This window comes from Dermacentor variabilis, unplaced genomic scaffold (assembly GCF_050947875.1).
Source record: "Dermacentor variabilis isolate Ectoservices unplaced genomic scaffold, ASM5094787v1 scaffold_12, whole genome shotgun sequence".
In the NCBI taxonomy this organism is placed as follows: Eukaryota; Metazoa; Arthropoda; class Arachnida; order Ixodida; family Ixodidae; genus Dermacentor; species Dermacentor variabilis.
In genome coordinates this window covers 58,808,046-58,825,283 of record NW_027460280.1, presented here as the reverse complement: position 1 = coordinate 58,825,283, position 17,238 = coordinate 58,808,046, and the positions used below count along the sequence as shown (strand labels likewise).

General features: G+C 42.1%; 2 protein-coding genes across 5 annotated transcripts in view; both read left to right on the top strand.

Annotated features, from left to right (window-relative positions):
* Ranbp16 (Ran-binding protein 16) overlaps positions 1 to 2,254 on the top strand; it is a 101,307-nt gene extending 99,053 nt beyond the window's left edge. For all 4 annotated transcript variants that reach the window (XM_075676872.1, XM_075676870.1, XM_075676871.1 and 1 more), the window contains 2 exons: positions 767 to 993; positions 1,066 to 2,254. In XM_075676872.1, coding sequence (XP_075532987.1) covers positions 767 to 993; positions 1,066 to 1,147 — 309 coding nt within the window. In that variant the 3' untranslated portion in view covers positions 1,148 to 2,254. The remainder of the gene's footprint in view (positions 1 to 766; positions 994 to 1,065) is intronic.
* Positions 2,255 to 2,672: 418 nt separating this feature from the next.
* Positions 2,673 to 17,238, top strand: part of slmb (beta-transducin repeat containing E3 ubiquitin protein ligase slmb) — a 48,287-nt gene continuing 33,721 nt past the window's right edge. The window contains exons 1-2 of the mRNA XM_075676616.1: positions 2,673 to 2,870; positions 15,302 to 15,543. Of these exons, the coding sequence (XP_075532731.1) occupies positions 2,829 to 2,870; positions 15,302 to 15,543 (284 nt within the window). The 5' untranslated portion in view covers positions 2,673 to 2,828. The remainder of the gene's footprint in view (positions 2,871 to 15,301; positions 15,544 to 17,238) is intronic.

The window sequence follows — 17,238 nt, the reverse complement described above, 5'->3', positions numbered from 1 at the left end:
TCCCATTATAGTGGATAGAGCTATGCGATATTGCATTAAGATGTGCTTTTACCAAGTCATCAGTAGGGATAAACAGTGTTTTTGAATCCTGCATTAAATAATACTTTTAAACTCACAAAATACTAGAAATTCATTGTAAATCTGGCATACTAGAAATGAAACTGGAACTAGGAGCAAGCAGGTGCTTCTCACTGAGCATCAAATCATCATATGCGGTGCTCATATAATGAAGACTTCACTGTGAAACATCTTCTCGTGCTGGCTTCTTCAACTAGAACTTGTACAGAAACAAAGAATGGCTTGGGCTCAGCCCATTTGGGTGTGGCACCTGCCCATATTTGCTGGACTCAAACCAGTCTGACCTATGAGGGAAGGTTAATGGCCGATTTGGAATAAAAACACATTGGAATAGTTTTACTTTATATTGGCCATGGTTTATGTGTTCGTATTACTATGTTAATTTGGTTTGTATCTTCCTTTTCAACAACACTGTTACTGCATTTGTTGAATTGCTGTTTGTAACTGTGGTACTTATTTAAATACTAGTGACAGCTATAGTATCATTTTAAACATGTGACTCGTGATTGCTGTATGGGCTGAAATTGGTCATGTGGATGCTTGTCGTGTATTTGATATGTCAGTGAAGACATCTGAACTGTATTTTGTCAAGCTTGTGTTTCCAGCGAGAGAAAGAGCTCTGCAGGGAGAGTTGAATAGCATTTATGCTTAATGTGCTGTATATATAAAGAAACTAATTCTTTTCCAGATGCTCAGCACCATCTTGAACATCATCATGTTTGAAGACTGTCGCAATCAGTGGTCTATGTCACGACCCTTGCTGGGGCTTATTCTGCTCAATGAGGAATACTTTGGCCAGCTACGCCAGAGCCTAGTGAGCAGCCAGCCTGTTGACAAACAGGCAACCATGTCTCAGTGGTTTGACTCGCTCATGGATGGCATTGAACGGAATTTGCTCACGAAGAACAGGGATAGGTGAGTCTGCTGTACGTGCTTGCATTTCTACACATAGCTGACTCCTATTGCTTCTTGTTCTTTGTGATTCAGGTTTACACAGAACCTGTCTGTCTTCCGGAGGGACATCAACGATTCCTTGAAAGGCCCTGCATCACTGGACATGATGACATAGCACATCTTTACGTTGGAGAGAGAGAGATAGACCCGGCTGCTGCCATTGCTGCCCTAGGAGATATCTGCCCTTATTTTTATTCCTGGCCTGGCATTAGATCACGACCGCTCCTACATTCTACTGAAGGATGAAAATTTTGATCCTAGTGAAGTGGCAATGAAAAATTTTGGGAATGCAGCCTGCTGGTGTGATTTTTATGAGCAGTTTGAGTATTATAATGTGTTGTCTTTATGAAGCTTTTCTATATGAAATATTTTGTTCTGTACTGTTTCTATGAAAAGCTCTCTGCTGGTGTGGATTTTCTGCGAGCAGATAAAGCTTATGATTTGTCTTCAAAAGGATGTATAAGGATGGAATCATTATTTTGCAAGATTGTTTTTTGCACTTGTATTGAAGTTGAAAACCTTGTTTTTTTCTATTGAAAATATTTTTAAGAATGGAGTAGTTATATTGTAACATTTGTGCGTGTGTGAAGGGCACTGATGGTGCAAATCATTTACTACCATAATATGTTTTGAAAAGATTTTAAGGGTGAATAGCTTTTTGTTAGATTTTTGTTTTTCTCAGCCCATATGAATGTATTTTGTATTGTTTGAGCAAGTTGTTTGCTTTTTCTGTTTGTGTAGTGTGCATGTATGAATGATGCTTCTTTTCTTTCTTTATTGAGTAAAGCCAGTTCAGGGGCAAGACATCTTTTCCAGATATCTGGAGCTATATCTTGTAACAATTATTTTCCTTTTCTATTCTTGATGCCTTTCTTTGGCTTGCATGAAGCTGTGTCCCTGCTATCACAGTGATACGGCCATTCAGCAGGGCAGAAATGAATAGATTGGCAGGAAAAGAATCCTTTAAAAATATGGCCACTGATTGTCTGTTGAATGTTTTATTTAAGCATCTCAGTGAGGAGTGATGCTGTGTACATATTAAAGCAGAAGACTGTTTGCTAGGGTTGGCAAGTGCAGTGATTTATTTATTTTGAATGTCTTGTCATCTTACCCTGTTGTTCTATTTTTGTCGTTCTTTTTGTTAAGAAGTCTTCATTCCAATGGAACACGTGCTGATATTTTTTTACCCAGAGTTGTACATAAATAAACTGATGTAAATACAGCATGTCTATTGTTTTTCTTGGGTTTTTAATTGGTGTGTATGTGGGGAACGGAAAGCTTGTTAATATTTCAGTTATGCATAGCAATATTCTGAAGTCTTAAATATTTTGGACCCACAAAGACTCGACGCTGGCGGACCGTGTTAGTTTTAATGATTCGAAGTGCACGAACGGGAAAAAGAAAAACGTTTCTGGGTTACGTGGCTGCAGGGAGTTGCAGTGGAAAGGAACGTCCGTAGGTGCCAAAATAAGGGTTTTGAATTTTCCGCCTCGGCTGACCTTTATCTAAGGCGCCGAGACTGGTTGGGCTAGCTACCACCGTGACCTCTCCAGCGGCCCCTTCCTGCGCTTTCCTTTAAGCTCTTTGCCTTAGAGCAAACAGATACAGAGCAATAGGCGCATCCTGAAAAGGGCCGCCAGGGGCCGCCATTTCCGTTTCACCACGTTTCGACGTTTCACACTTCCGTCTTTGTGCGACCGATTGTATTGTTGTGTTTATAGAGCGTATACATAGCTTGTGCATCTGTTCCGTTCTTTTTTCGTGAAGTTCTGGAGTTTGGAGTTCTGGACACGGTAATGGAGACAACACTGTCGGAAGAGAAAAATGTGCCTGGGCAGGTTGGTATCAACATTCTGTAGTGATGTGATGGTCGAGGCCTAGCGTTAATGTTTCGGATGTCACAATTGCGCTGTGAACTATTGCAATGACTTAAGACATGGTTGTGTGTGATTGTGAATGCGTATACGATGATGTGCTTGTAAATACTTATTTACTACTATTCGTGTACATCACTCTCTCTAGGCCTAATTTAAACGGTGCGCTCCCATAGCCCAGTCATGCCCCGTTACTTCGCTTATTATTTTAAATTTTATAAGCAATAACAGTGGAGAGGCCCCTGAAAACTCCTTGGATGTCCGTACAAGATGTCTGAATTGAAAGTGCGCTGGCTTTCTAGTCTTGCACTGCAGCTGCACAGTTTACCTGTTTGCGTTGTTTATGGGTCGAAGTTATCAAGGAAACCATGTTATTAGCCCTTACAAAGCAGTAGAATTTTTCGTTAATATTCATGTTTTAAATTGATTGAAAATAATAAGCTTTTAACATTTTTGTGTGTGTGTGCGGCACCCGAAAGTTGCATGAGGAGTTCACACAGCGATGTGTCTAGTGCGGTCTTTCATCCGTTCCTTCACGTACGGATGGGTGGGATGAATGACCGCTGTTCAGATGTTCGGAACTGTCTCGTGGTCGGCATCTGATACAAGAGAGTGCACAGTCGCTTAACTTGTTGGTAAACATAACATTGGTTAGGCCTACGTGGTGAGCGCCCTCTGCCTATGTCCGGTTCGTGCTCGTGCGCTGCTTTAGAACTGCCCCGTTTGTGTCTCGTCGGTCGCCAGCCAGAGCCCTATTTTCCCGAAGAATAGGGGGTGAACTAGCCAGGTGGCTCAGCTGTCGCTGCCCATTCGAACGCCTTTCCTTGTGCTGCCTGCCACTTGTGACAGCTCTGCTAGGACAGCCGACGTGTAATCGTATCGTTCGTTGCGCAGTATTACCGTGCGCACACTTTATGATTGGACCACACTTCATGGGCGTAAGTGTACTTATTATATACCTGAAAAAAAAAAAAGCGCATGTATGATTGCGTCCGTCATCGTGTCGATATGCAGGCTCCAGGACATCTGTGCCCTGTAGCCTGCGTTCCACTTACGCGAGAAACCCCTTTACGATGTCTGAGGCTACTGTTTGTCGAGTGTTCGAGAAACTGACTCGTTCGGCATTTTTATAAAGTTGAACATTTTATGAATGAGGTTAGACGTTTCGCGCCGAAATCTGCGCTGCATTTCGTGGCCTTTAGCGTTCTTTCAGTGACCGCGCTTGCCTTTTCGCGCAGCTAGACGCGTTGAGACGCTGTTGACGCCAACTGTGCGTTCCATTTTTGTAACTGTCCAATGCGCGGTGCCTAGTAGTTAGTTTCGTGGTCTCGTAATACTATATACGATTCTTGGGCAGTGATTAAGCGTTCGTTCGAGAAACTGATTCCTCCATTGGATAATTTTAGAATGGATTGGTTTAAAAAGTTGGAAATCTGCGACATAGCCTGTTTTGTGAAAGGAACTGTTGTTGGCGCGCAGAATTACTCTTGATAGCGTGAAGCGTTGAGATTCTGTGGACGCCGGTAGTAACAATACATGACTCGCCTTGCGGTACCTTGTAACCTACGAAATACTATCGCGGGCTGTATCGAATGCATTTCAACGCGTCTAACCATAGGCTGTTTACATGCCAATGGTTTAAATGCCTAGCGTGTCGGCAATGCCTTGCCGACACGCTAGGTAATCAGCATCGTCGGGCGTGGTGTAAGGTAGAGTGCTGCCGCTTAAGTGAGTCTATTTGCGTCGGTGAGGCCGAAATTTAAAATAAGTGCCCCACCGTTGTCTCCAGGGTGTATCGCTACAAATGGCTTGCACGAATTCGTTTCACTGAACTTGTCTACCCGTTGCAAGTCTTGTATCTTTGGAAACTGCCATGGTCGCATTAGTAGTAGTGTTTGTATAAGTGTAGTCAGCTTATTAAAAAAAATGACCTTATTGCTTGACTTAAAGATGTGTTTTTATCATTTGCTTAATTGTTTGCGCCATGATGAAGATGGTAGATATATTTATGGAAGAGATGATTTGAAGGCATAATAGGGGACTCAGGTTTCACTTTTTGCAGTCGCTAGCAAATTGAATTTTCTTCAGCAACTTTCTGACAGGGGAACTCTGACATTGTTGCGCTTTGCTGTAGCAAAATTAGATAACTGGTCAGTAGTGCTTCCCACATTGACATGAGAAAGCCATAAGCAAAGGTCCTTGCAAACTTAAATGTACATTAATTTGCGCTTGTATTTTTCATAGTTGTACCGCTGCCTTATTGCTCATCGCGGCCTTGAGTGCTGTTTTAGGCTCTTAATGGCCATGTGAAAGTGAAAGTTTTTCTTTTCAAAGAAAAGAGGGCGCCAAGACAAAAGACAAGAGCCTGACAAGGTCCCGGTCACTCGTAAAACAGCTGGCATCATTACTATTGCATCGTTACATGCTTCATTACTATTTCCTGATTAATTAAAGCTTGGGAACTATTAAGGGACCTCTGTGTCCACTTTTAAGCATGTCCAATACAGATAGTTTTTTTTTCTGGGTACAATGCGTACAATGCAGTTTGTCTGCTGCATTGCATTGTGAAAAAAAGATGTCTGCGGTAATAAGCTTTAGGGGGGAAAACCTTAAGGGCATGCCTAAATGCTTGGTGTCTGCACAGCAGGAAGTAAGAACCACATACACAGTTTATGCCTTTTTGTATACAAGCCAATCTGCTGGGATGGTTACGTCACGGTGGCACAAGAGCTAAACCAGAGGTTTGATTTTCCCCACTACCAACCCATGGTCAGGCATCTTTTGCCTCTCCAAACAGATTGCGAGTCTAGAATAAGTCAAATGTAACGATTTGCTTTCACTGATATTAAGTGCACTATTGAAACACTTGGCATTCAGTGTTTCAGTATAGTGTGTAAGTTGTATTTTTAGCATGACCATAGTTATTGCTCAATAAATGACACCATCTCTGGTTCACTGCTACACTATCACGTGTCCAGTTCCATTGGTTAGAGTAGTAGCCACATTTAAGTGTGAAATAATTGCAGTATTTTGATGATTTAATACGTAAAACTCCAAACTTTAATTTTAAATTTATCTAATGCATACTGCGGGTTCAAGGTCCAAGCAGGGTAGGCATCGTAATCAAACAGGTAATACAAAGTAAGTGAATGAACAATGAACAGTAAGTTTTAAAACAATATTAGCAATAAGGAATTTCAGTCAAGTATTGTATGTGGGAAGAAAGAAAACAAGTGTGTGTTTGTGCAAGATAAGGTTTTCAGCATTCTCACGGTGTTGTTGGGTACGATTGGTCGTTAGGGTAGGCAGAAATAGGAGTGTTCAATTGCTAGTTCATTAAGTATGTGAAAGAACCATAGCCTCAATTCTTTACTTTGTACTTCGAGTGGCTGTGTTTGATTGCACTGCATTATTTCACTGGGAGTATTGGATATGGAAAATTTATTAAATATAAACCTCACAGCCTTTCTTTGGATTCATTCATATTTGTTTGTGTTTATCTTAGTGTAAGAGTCTTAAACAATATATGCATATTCTATATTCTAGTTTAGGTCTGATTAGTGAGTGGTATCCGAACAGTTTAACATTGGTGGGTGACTCCTTTAAGCTTATGCCTTAAAAAGCAGTTTTCGGAAGGAAGGTGAACAAATATTCGATATATGAACATTCCAAGATAAGTTGTTAATCACTGTCACTTCTAAATATTTGTAGTCAGTAACTTGAAGTGGTAGGGAACTGAGCTTATAGGTTGTTTATAGGTGTATAGGTGCAAAGGGCTGTCTTTTAGTTGGAAGGAACACACTTTTCTCTGTAACGTTTATTTATTGATACCTCAAATGCTCCTGGTGTGGGGTATTACATGAGGGGTGGGTTGTTACATTTGTGCGAGGTCTTGGATGAATGACTTGAAGTGATTAGGATTGGAGTGGTGTGCAGCATCGGTGGGCACGATTCACTCGTGGTGGTGTTGAGCCAAAATACGGGCAGGAAGAAATGGAGTGGACAGGACAGACGCTCACAACTACAGTTTAATTAAAGGTTTTCCACGGAATGGAGGGCTGCATATGTGCATGCATAATCGCTTGAAAAAATGGTAAAAAATGCTAACGCCCAAGGAGATAATTTCTTTATCTGTCAGAGCAACTGATGGGACACTAACACGCGGGGCAGACTGTGCGTAAATGTGGCCAGCCTCAATAATTTCTCGCCAGTTTGTCATTAGACTTCTTTAACATAGTTACATTTCTAAATAGTGGAGTGCAACCACAACCTTTGATGTGTGCAGGTAGGTGCATACCACCCGCAATAGCTTTTAAAGATGCTGAATGCTCCCCGAGTTCGTTTATACATCGACCAGTTTGGCCAATGTAAACTTTACCGCAGCGGAGTGGAATCCAGAAACGACCTCAGTAGCGCAAGTCACAATGGGGTTTAGTCTCTTCTCACATGTATTTTTTGCCCTTCCCTTCTTGCTTCGATCACATATTAGAGAGCACAGCTTAGCAAGCTTACAGCGGGCTGTAAAAACTACGTCCACCTGATGCTTGCGTCCTACTTTCTTCAGGTTGTGCGAAACTGCAAGTGTGTGTGGCATCACCACAACCTTTTTTTGGTTTCCGCTTTTCCTGTTTGGCTACAGCGGGTGCCACTTTGCGCTTCTTTAAAAGCGAACCTCCCACGGCCACCAACAGGCTAGAGGGGAAACCCAAACTTCCGAGACATGACACCTGCAAACTGAAGCTGTGCTCGACCTTGTGCTTAAAGACTTACTCGGGGAGCAGTCAGCATCTTTAAAGGCTGTTGCAGGTGGCATGCACCTACCTGCACACGTCAAAGGTTGCAGTTGCACTGCGCTATTTAGAAATGCAACCATTTTTACGCCAGCTAATGACAGAGAGAAATGATTGATGCTGGCCAGGTTTACGCACAATCTGTGACGTGTGTTAGTGTCCCGTCAGTTGCCCTGACGGATAAAGAAATTTGATATCTCTTTGGGCGTTAGCATTTTTAAAATTTTTGCATGCGATTATGCATGAGTGTCAGTCTTCTGACTGCGTGTGTGTGGCCTTCTGCTCCCTGGAATACCTCTTATTAAACTTTAGTTGTAAGCGAGCGTCTGCCCTGTCCACTCCATTTCTTCCTGCCCTTATTTCCACTCAACGCCACCACATGATGCTCCAACTGTGGAAAGCCAATGAGCAGGTATGATAATCGAGCTAGCAAGAGATGAGTGATAAAGCTTTTTTTTCTGCGTGACTCGAGACTGAAAGGATTAGCTTTGTTTTAGTTCAGAGACGCTGGAATAGTGAGAATATTCTGAAAAAAGCAAATCTAATAGCACGGTTTTGGATGGACTCAAAAGCTTTTTGTAGGTTAATCTGATTCGGATCCCAAACTGTGCCCGCTTATTACAGCTTGGGATGAACAAACAGTTGGTACGTTAGCATTTTTACACAAGATGGGGTAAATTTAAGGTTGCGCCGAGCATAGCCAAGGACACGGTGAGCTTCGTTTTTTATACTTGCTGTATGATGCGACTTGCTGAGATCGTGCATCACTGTGATACCCAGGTACTAATGATGACACTGTAGATAACTCGGAGCCAAAAATGACGTACCTATGTGCTTGGTAGGAAGCTCGGCGGTAGAATGAGATCTGCGAAGTTTTCCTGACAGTCAATGACATTAACACTGTTCCACGCCAATTTTCAACCATTTGTAAATCGATTTGAAGTGCAATGTTGTCATGGAAGCTTTGGATAGGACGGTAAAGGGCACAGTCTGCGAAAAGGCTAATACGAGAGATGTTAGTCAGTAGGTTAATCAATACCCCATTTGGCTATGTTATTGACACTAACACCTATGTCTTGGTCATTTGTGGAATTAACTTTTTTGTATTGTACACAGTCATCAGCAAACAGTCGAATTTGGACCCTAGGACAGCTTGCGATAATGCTATATCCAGAGGAGAGAGTGAAGGTTTGGTAAAGAGTAAAATTTTCTCTCTTGGGGCAGCTGACCTGCTCTACAACATTAGTGCCATTTCTTTTGGAGTTATGATCTTGATGAAGTCCAGTGGCTATATAGCTTTCAGTGACTATTTAGTGCACTTGTGACATGGGTATTCAGCCGTAATGGAACACTCCACTCACCTGCTCCATATGTTGACAATTTACTTCTGTCCTGACTTTTTGATTTAGACTGGTTTTGTTTACTGAAGTGAAAAAAATAAAAATAAGAAAGGTACTTAGGTACCAATGTGGACTTGGTTTGAGTCAGGTTTGTTACGTGCTCAAGGCTGTGTTTTTGCTGCTGCTGCTGCAAATTCTTTCCCCGTGTGCCACCTAGCTTAGTTTTAATATGTCGCGCTGACTGTAGAAGCTCAATTTTACACATTGAGTATTTGATGGAAACCTACATTGCACTAACAGGTGCAATGGTGATAGCATAATCTAACAGAACTCATTGTCTTTGGTTTTGAATGCTGGTAAAGAACGATACCTAAGTGTACAGATCATATGAAAGGCTTAAAGATACCTCAGGTAGACTTGTTGTGACTCCGGCACTGGCCCTGGCACTGGCCGAGTGGTTTTGGAGAGCCGCGCAAGTGCCGGGCTCTTTAGTCTCAAGTAGGCTGTTGGATCAGCAGCAGTTATGCTACGGCGATCTGCCGATGGGAAAGTGTGTGTGTGTTTGAGGCCCTTCTAATGACCCTACTGCTGACTAAAGCTAGGCACGTCGATGGGGGTGGAACACCCTACCTGTGGCCATGTAGCCGTTAAGCCCCCACAGACTCCACAGTGGCTTAGCCCTACTCGGGCTCTGTCACTTTTTGCATTTTTCATGGAGCGATGTGAGTGTGCACACGAGACACACTGGTCCGGTGGTGGATGGTAGTAAAACTGGCTTCGAGCGCTCACAATGTAGTCAATTTACTCCCTAATGATGATGACTAAAGCATATGGCAAGTGAAAGCAAAGCATGCATTCCCTGCTTGCAGCCTTGCTTTGAGATAACCTTGTGGCCTCATATTCCGTTTGCATTGGCAGCAGCATCACTCTTTAAGGCCCAACCACAAGGAACAAGTTTCCGATAGATTTTTGGCATCGGCTGGATTTCATGCTTTTAGTGCTAGCCACTTCTGATGTTAGTGCTATGATCTGACATGGGCAGACTTTGATCTGCGTGGGCAGACTTTTGGTGTTGCCTTATTCTTGAATACACCACAAATCTGTCTGGAACTTAGTACCTTGTGGTAGGAGCTTTATGGTGTTGCTGCTGTCCGTGTGCAAATCAGTGGAATGAATGTGCATCTGACCTCTGAAATTGGCATATATCCTGGTTGCACAGGTTACCATGTAGAAATGTAGGCCACATATATATGTTTATGACAGGGTTGACTGGCTTGTTGAAGGCTTCAGTCTACGAGTCTGCATGACTGGTATTCGCTGTTCCAAGTCTACTGCAGCTGTATGCAGGTCCTGTGCATACTTTTGTGCATACTTAAATGTAATAATGTTTATTAGTTTATATTCTATCATATTATGTTTGGAACTCTCGTGTTTCTCCACGATTTTCTTATTTAAAAAAAAATTCCTACTCAATTATATTACCGTGCTATGCAGTATTGTACTGGAGGACCAAGTTTGAGTGTCTAATATAATACATCATGTTGTAGTGTAAAGCTTACTCTGCACTTTAAATCATTCTGTTGAGTAGCCAGATGCAGAGCTAAGGGGTGTTAGTAGGATAAGTGAACAGAAGGTACGCAAAACCTCAAGATAACAATAAGTGTAGTTAGGATTAATTGCTAAAATGATAACTTGGGCACCTTTCGCATCCTTCAAGGCTCTGGCCCCTAAATCACTGTTGAAGTTTTGAACCTATGTTCAAATTGGACTTCCCATTCTGGTTCAATTCCCTACCCTTCTCTTTCCTTTGGTCCCTCACCTTGAACACATTTTGAATACGTGCATTGTTTACCCAGTACTCTGCCAATCATCTTTGCTGAACATGACTGCGAAGTGCTGCAGGGTAGTCGCAAGTTTTTTGGTCTTTTTTTTTTTTTTTTTTAACATGTCGCGATTCCAGCAGGGTCATATGCATGGTGTCACGAGGGTATAATAGTGTCAACTGGTTGGAAGTTGACAGGGGATGAGAGTGGGCTGTGTGTTCTGAGAAGGGAGGGAACTTGCCCATTGTGTACTACTGGTACTTCTGTAAAATTTCCGTGCAGTTAGTGTTGTGTGTAGGGTGACCAGCAGCAGACAAAGCAGGAGCCTTTCTTCTGGTTGGCTGATGTGACGTATAGCTTTCGTTGCACTGCATAGCACTGCATGTAGCTGGATAGAGTGGAGAGAGTGCCCATGGGAAGGGTAGTGAAGGTGATCGAGAAACTGTGGTGGCTGCATAGGTGGTCATCAAATGGCCATAACTTTACAATTACGTTATCATTTAGAAAACTGATTCCTGCTGTTTGTTCATTGTTGACTGGTACATAACTGCCACTACACCACAAATTTTCCAGCTACAGGGATTTAGGGGCTTTTTAAGTAACATTCTATGTGAAGCAGTTAATGGCATGATGATGATGACAGTGGCAGCTGGAGGATAATGAAAAAGAGCCAGCGTGACAACGGCAGCACGATGACGATATAGTGACTGACTGCATGCTGAAGACACTGCATTGGCTGACGTCTAAGAGAAAATAGTTTTGAATCCTGAGAATGATTGCTACATTGAAAGCAGCACTCATCATGCCATCAGCATTTCATTGCAACACTGTCATTGTAACCAAAGTTGGGTGGTCTTGCTGCTGCCACCGTTCTGCTTTTAGGTGCTTTGCACTGTAAATGACACACACAAGCACCGGCACAAAATTTTTTCACTTCTTTTTCTTTATTTTCCAGTTAGACAGCCGCTGACTCCGTAATCACGGTATGAGGCCTCAATTTCTCGAACATGCAACAAATGAATTATCACGTAATGTGACAAATTCAATAAGTTTGCCAAATTTTGTCACGTGGGGTTTGTTTCCAGGGGCTCATAATGCAAGGAAGGGGTAAGGCGTGCAGACACGGACACAAAGCGGCGTTCATGATGTCCACTTCTCTTATGTTCGTGTCTGCAAGCCTTACCCCTTCCTTGCATTATGAATCCTTACGAACTAGCTCAGCTTTCTGTCGTTCTAAGCTCCAGGGGCTCCTCTGTAAGTCATGAAAATTGTGGGTGGGGGTACAAGTGGAGGGGGTTAATTGTATCACTGATAAGTGAGCCGGTGCGGTAATTGAAGTCTTGCCAAAAGCTTTAGGTTAGATAATAGGGGATAAAAAGTGAGGACGAAAGGTGCTGCATGTTCTGATGGAAGGGACAGCTGGGGACCAAGCATATGATACCATGTTGAAAGCACAGTCACTGAGTGAAAGAAAGAAAATAGTTTGTGGCATGCATCCAGCTTTCATTGACATGGTAATTGTGTGGCTGGTGACCACTAGTCCAGATTAACTGGTGCATGCGACAAAGGTTCGTTACACTATGTGACCACTACCTCCAATTTTTGTGATGTCCAGAAGTGCCCTTGTGAACAAACCCTACATCAAGTAGCCGCAATCCATTTGGCAAGCATTTTAAAATGGCCACAATAAAAGAGTATATCATTGCTTTTTTGTGCCTTCAAGGAATTCGGGCTAAGGTGAGCTTGTGAAGCTTACCTCTGAAGCAATGTGTCGTTTCGCCTGCCTCAATAAAACTGCATCAGTGCAACAGTAATGCTGTCACTTATAAAAATGACTGCAACCCTGTTGTGTGCATTTATAAATGAGGCAGCATGATTGAGCTGCCAGGGCAGGCAGTATTTTATTAATAGTATCAAGTAATGTTGCTTCCTGATGTCCAATTGGTTTAAATTTTTTCTACTTCTCGTGTCCATTTTTGTCGTACATTTCATGCCTCAATGATTCTTGTTAGATTCAGTGTCCATAAGGGTTGTAATATTTGTTTTGTGACTACATTGACATAGTGCTTCTATTCTGCCATTGTGTGACATCTGTTAGCAACTGTTCTCTGGGCCCTGGATGTCCCTAAGCTACTTTCTTGTAGCCTTTTATCTGAGGTCCACACTCTGACTGGTAGTATTAAGTGTTATTGCATTTATTCAATATATGTACAGGAAATGTGCTGACTCGCTGTTCTAGTGCTACTAAGAACCAGTTGGCATTGTGCTTTGTGATCATCAGCCAGCTGCTACATCTACTTTTGGGTACATTTTCTGGGGTGGCATTGAAATTGTTCTGCTTAGAAGTATTTGATTTTCAGGGACTGAGAATAACAAAACAAACTGGGTTTGTGCATTCATGTCTGTGTAACAGCAGAGTTCTGTGCGATTGAAAGAACATCTGCAATGGGTTTGCTTAGCAGGAGATGTGCACTCGGAACAGTTTGCACTTGTGTGACATTTCAAATGTTGTTTAATCTTGTTAGGATTATTATAAAGACTGAAGTGTTTCTGCACAATCTTAAATTAAAACATTGAATCAGGGATAATTGGGAGTACATGACAAATTGACATTTCCCGTATATTTCAGTGAGCTAGAGAACTTAGCACACAACTTTGATACTCAGTATGCAGAGTATCTTCTATTTAGCACTTCCACCATCTACTTGAGTACACATAGCTACCATAACATTGTGCAATATTGGTTAATGCATAGTGCTTACTTAGTGCCATAGGCCACAAATCGTGAATCATTATTCTGAATAGAAGTTCATTATGACACTCTGCATATGACATTCTGCACAAGGTTGTGGGTTGAATTCTGGGTCATGTCAACATCATTCTGATAAGATGAAATGCAAGAATGCCTGTGTACTGGCCTTTGGCTGCATGCTTAAGAATCCCAGGTGGTCAAATTTAATTTAAAATCCTCCTGTAGCCCCTTTTAGTGCTTTGGCACCTTATCAAGCATGAAATCTTCAGGAATGAAAAATGCCTCCTGTATGTTGCAACAGATTTTTTTTCTTTGCCTAAAGGCATGACTGATGAGAACTAGACATGATTTGCTTTCATTGGACACTTCCAACTGTTCTGCTTAAAAGCAGTTCACTTATGGATGAGTCTTGTTACAGCTCAAATCCTGCCCTACATCAACCACAAGCTAGGTGATCCCAGAGGATGCTTTCACTACGGCCTGTGCTGCAGTGTTATTTTATCATATTTTTGTGTAGTAGATGCTGTAATTTTGTAGCAATATTTTATTTTCCAAAATTGTTCTGGCTTCACCAATTCTTGCTGGGATTGGCCACAGTGTGACGGCTGATAAGAATTGCAAAATATGACCTGGGATTTCCATTTACACTATGGCCGGTGATATAGTCCAAGGTAAATGCAGAGCCCTTCAGTACTTCATACAGGACATAAAATATCATAATCGGCACACTTCATCTACCATCTAGAGTGACCTATCAGTGCTGGCATCAATAGGAGAGTGGGTTTGGCTGCCACCATTAGCAGTACCTAAACTTTGCAGCATGCTCTCACTGCTTTTTTTTCTTTAGTTTTTTTCTTCAACATAGTATGAACTGCTCTATATTGCCTGGAATCTTTTTAAGCTATATAAACACATAATAAACACTGCCTATAAACACATGCACGCTGAAACTTTGTCAGTGTTCCTTTTCTTAGTCTCCTGATCAATTGCATGTTAATAGTAATGAGGATTGTAGGTGGTCATGGTGCATCGCTTAAAGGGCAACTCCGGTGTTTTTTTATCATATTAGGATATTGTCATCTTCAAGTGGCATTGACAATCCTGTCACCGGTAGTAGGGTAGTTAAATTTGCTTAGAAATTCATCAATAATTTTAAATGACCAATAAATGAGATACAGAAATCAAAACGAGTAGCTGCTTCATGTGATGTCATGATGAGTCAGCGATGTCAGATCCTACACTACCCGAATGTAACCACGTAGAATGTGTACTAAATACGCAGTACACATGGTGCTAACACCAAAGAAACGAAGCTGATGATGTCTCCTGACCACACAGGGAGCTTTTACAGAGGTTCTGAACTAGAAAGCGGCGATTTAAGCAACAATTTTAACAGTGGCAGTGTACTCTCTGACACAGCAAATACAGGGTGGCCAGTAAAAAGTAGTCGGGAATGCAACCAGTCTTTAAAATTCATTTTCAGGAAAACTAAATGACTTGCAGCCATATAGTTTGGCGCAGATAATCATAATGTAAAAGAACATATATTCAAAATTTTATTAATATCAGTGGACATCGAAAAATCGCTGGAGTTGCCCTTTAAGTTAGTGCATACTATGAATTTGTGTGCAGTTTGTTGTCATGTTAGTTGGCAAGAGGTTGTGTTAACTGCTTTTTTTTCCCCCTCAAGGTGCAGGGGACTCAACTGTGCGAGTCCGCAAAACAGTGCAGCGGTACAGGTGGTGGGCATGCAGCATCACAGGCTGATCGTGAGCGGTGCCTCATCTCTTTTGACACCTGGCCAGAAGAAGTTCAGACACAGTTTGTTGAGGCGCTGCTAGCGCGCATGTCTCACTGCCAGCATTCGCGCATCAGCACTTTCCTGAGGCCAATGCTGCAACGCGACTTCATTTCCTTACTGCCGAAGAAGGGGTACGTGCAACGCTGCATTGCTATGTTGCACTTTAGTGCAATAGTAAAACAGCTGTTTCCATGCCTAACTGACACAAACAGTGGAAGTTTAAATCCATTTAAGTTTGGCCAAATGGACTTAAACTTCTGAAGAGTTGCTTTGCACATTAGAGACTGTGACAAGTACGTTTCAGCATACCTTTACCATTGCCATCCCTGCAGTCACAATGGCTCATATGCTGCGTGTCCTGGTATGTTACTACTATGTATGGTTTCGAATCATTTCGAAACATTTGATTAATGTGCATTTTTAAAGAAGCCAATGGAGTAAAAGTTGTCCAGAGTCTTTGAGCCCATAGTGCTTCTTTGAAACCTTAAAGGGCCCCTCACCAGGCCCCATAGCAAATTTCGGTTATACACTGGAAGTTGTTACATGCCCTCTAGGGAGCGTTCTGCCGCAAACATTTTTCAAATCGGCTCATTAATAGCCAAGATAAAAATATTTCAGTGCCGTGAACCCATTATTTCAGCAAACGGACTCTACTGCCAAGCAAGACACCCTCTCTATTTGCCCCGTCTAGCCTTTGTAAGCGAAATTCCTTCCCTGCGTTCTCCCATACTGGACCTACGTCACAGGCCCCACCTTCATTTTTTTTTTTCTCCGCTCTTATTTTTTTTCGGCGCTACGCACTTCCACTGACGGCGTCACATGCGAGCTGTTGTCTCGTTTGCGCAGCTCATGATTTTGCTCGCAATGCACAAGGAAACATGACTAGCGGTATAAATCAGTGCTACGCGAATACTGAGGCAGAACAAGTGGATCAGAGCTTGATCACGCGCTGGAGCATGGTAGTAAATGGCATAGTTTTGATACCTACACACGTGACCGCGCGACCATGGGAACAAGCAGATGAAGTGGAAGTACATCTCTCTTGCTTTGGTGTGAAGTAAAACAAAAAACACGCAGACATTCCGTTTGTGTGTTTTATTGTTTCTCTAAACTTCAATGTGTCAATTCAAGCAACAGATCTCACAGATAACAGATGTTGTCTTGAATAATTCTCGAAGTCCCGTGTCATGACGAGCGACGTCACACTGTGGACACCAGTACGTAGGTGCAGGCACACGAGTACATCATCCTCCGGCTTGGAGCACGGCGGCCGCGAGGAGAAGGAAAAACGGCGTTTGGTTTGGAATTTCAGATCTTTCCGCGGTGCGTAGCAATGTAATACTTTGCAGACACGAACATTATCACTCAATGCATGCTCTGCGCTTGTCAGCTCAAAATGAACAGACCTGGTGAGGGGCCCTTTAAGCTCCAAGTTATTAAACTAATAACTGCATTGTGACTGCTGCTGCCTCTCTATTTTTTGTTTTTGTTTCCTTTCTCAACTTTTAAAGATACTTTTTTACGCTAACCATTCAGTTTGTGTTAAAATTGTGTAGCTTGATTTATTTTCAGGTACATGTATCATACCCATTGTGTTGTTTAATGTGTCCTTTTATATGTATAATAGGAGTAAAATATACTAGGTGTGTCAAAGAAGGGGTTCAATGATTATGAAAAAAAAAGGCAGATAAAAAGGTTATTTCTTCGGCAAAATGGGATGTGGCAGTAGTCATCAGAATTTTGTGATAACTGATTGACTGTAAGCTGCAATTCACATGTAATGACCGTAAAACATGATGCAATTTTGGAATCGAAGATTGAGTGCT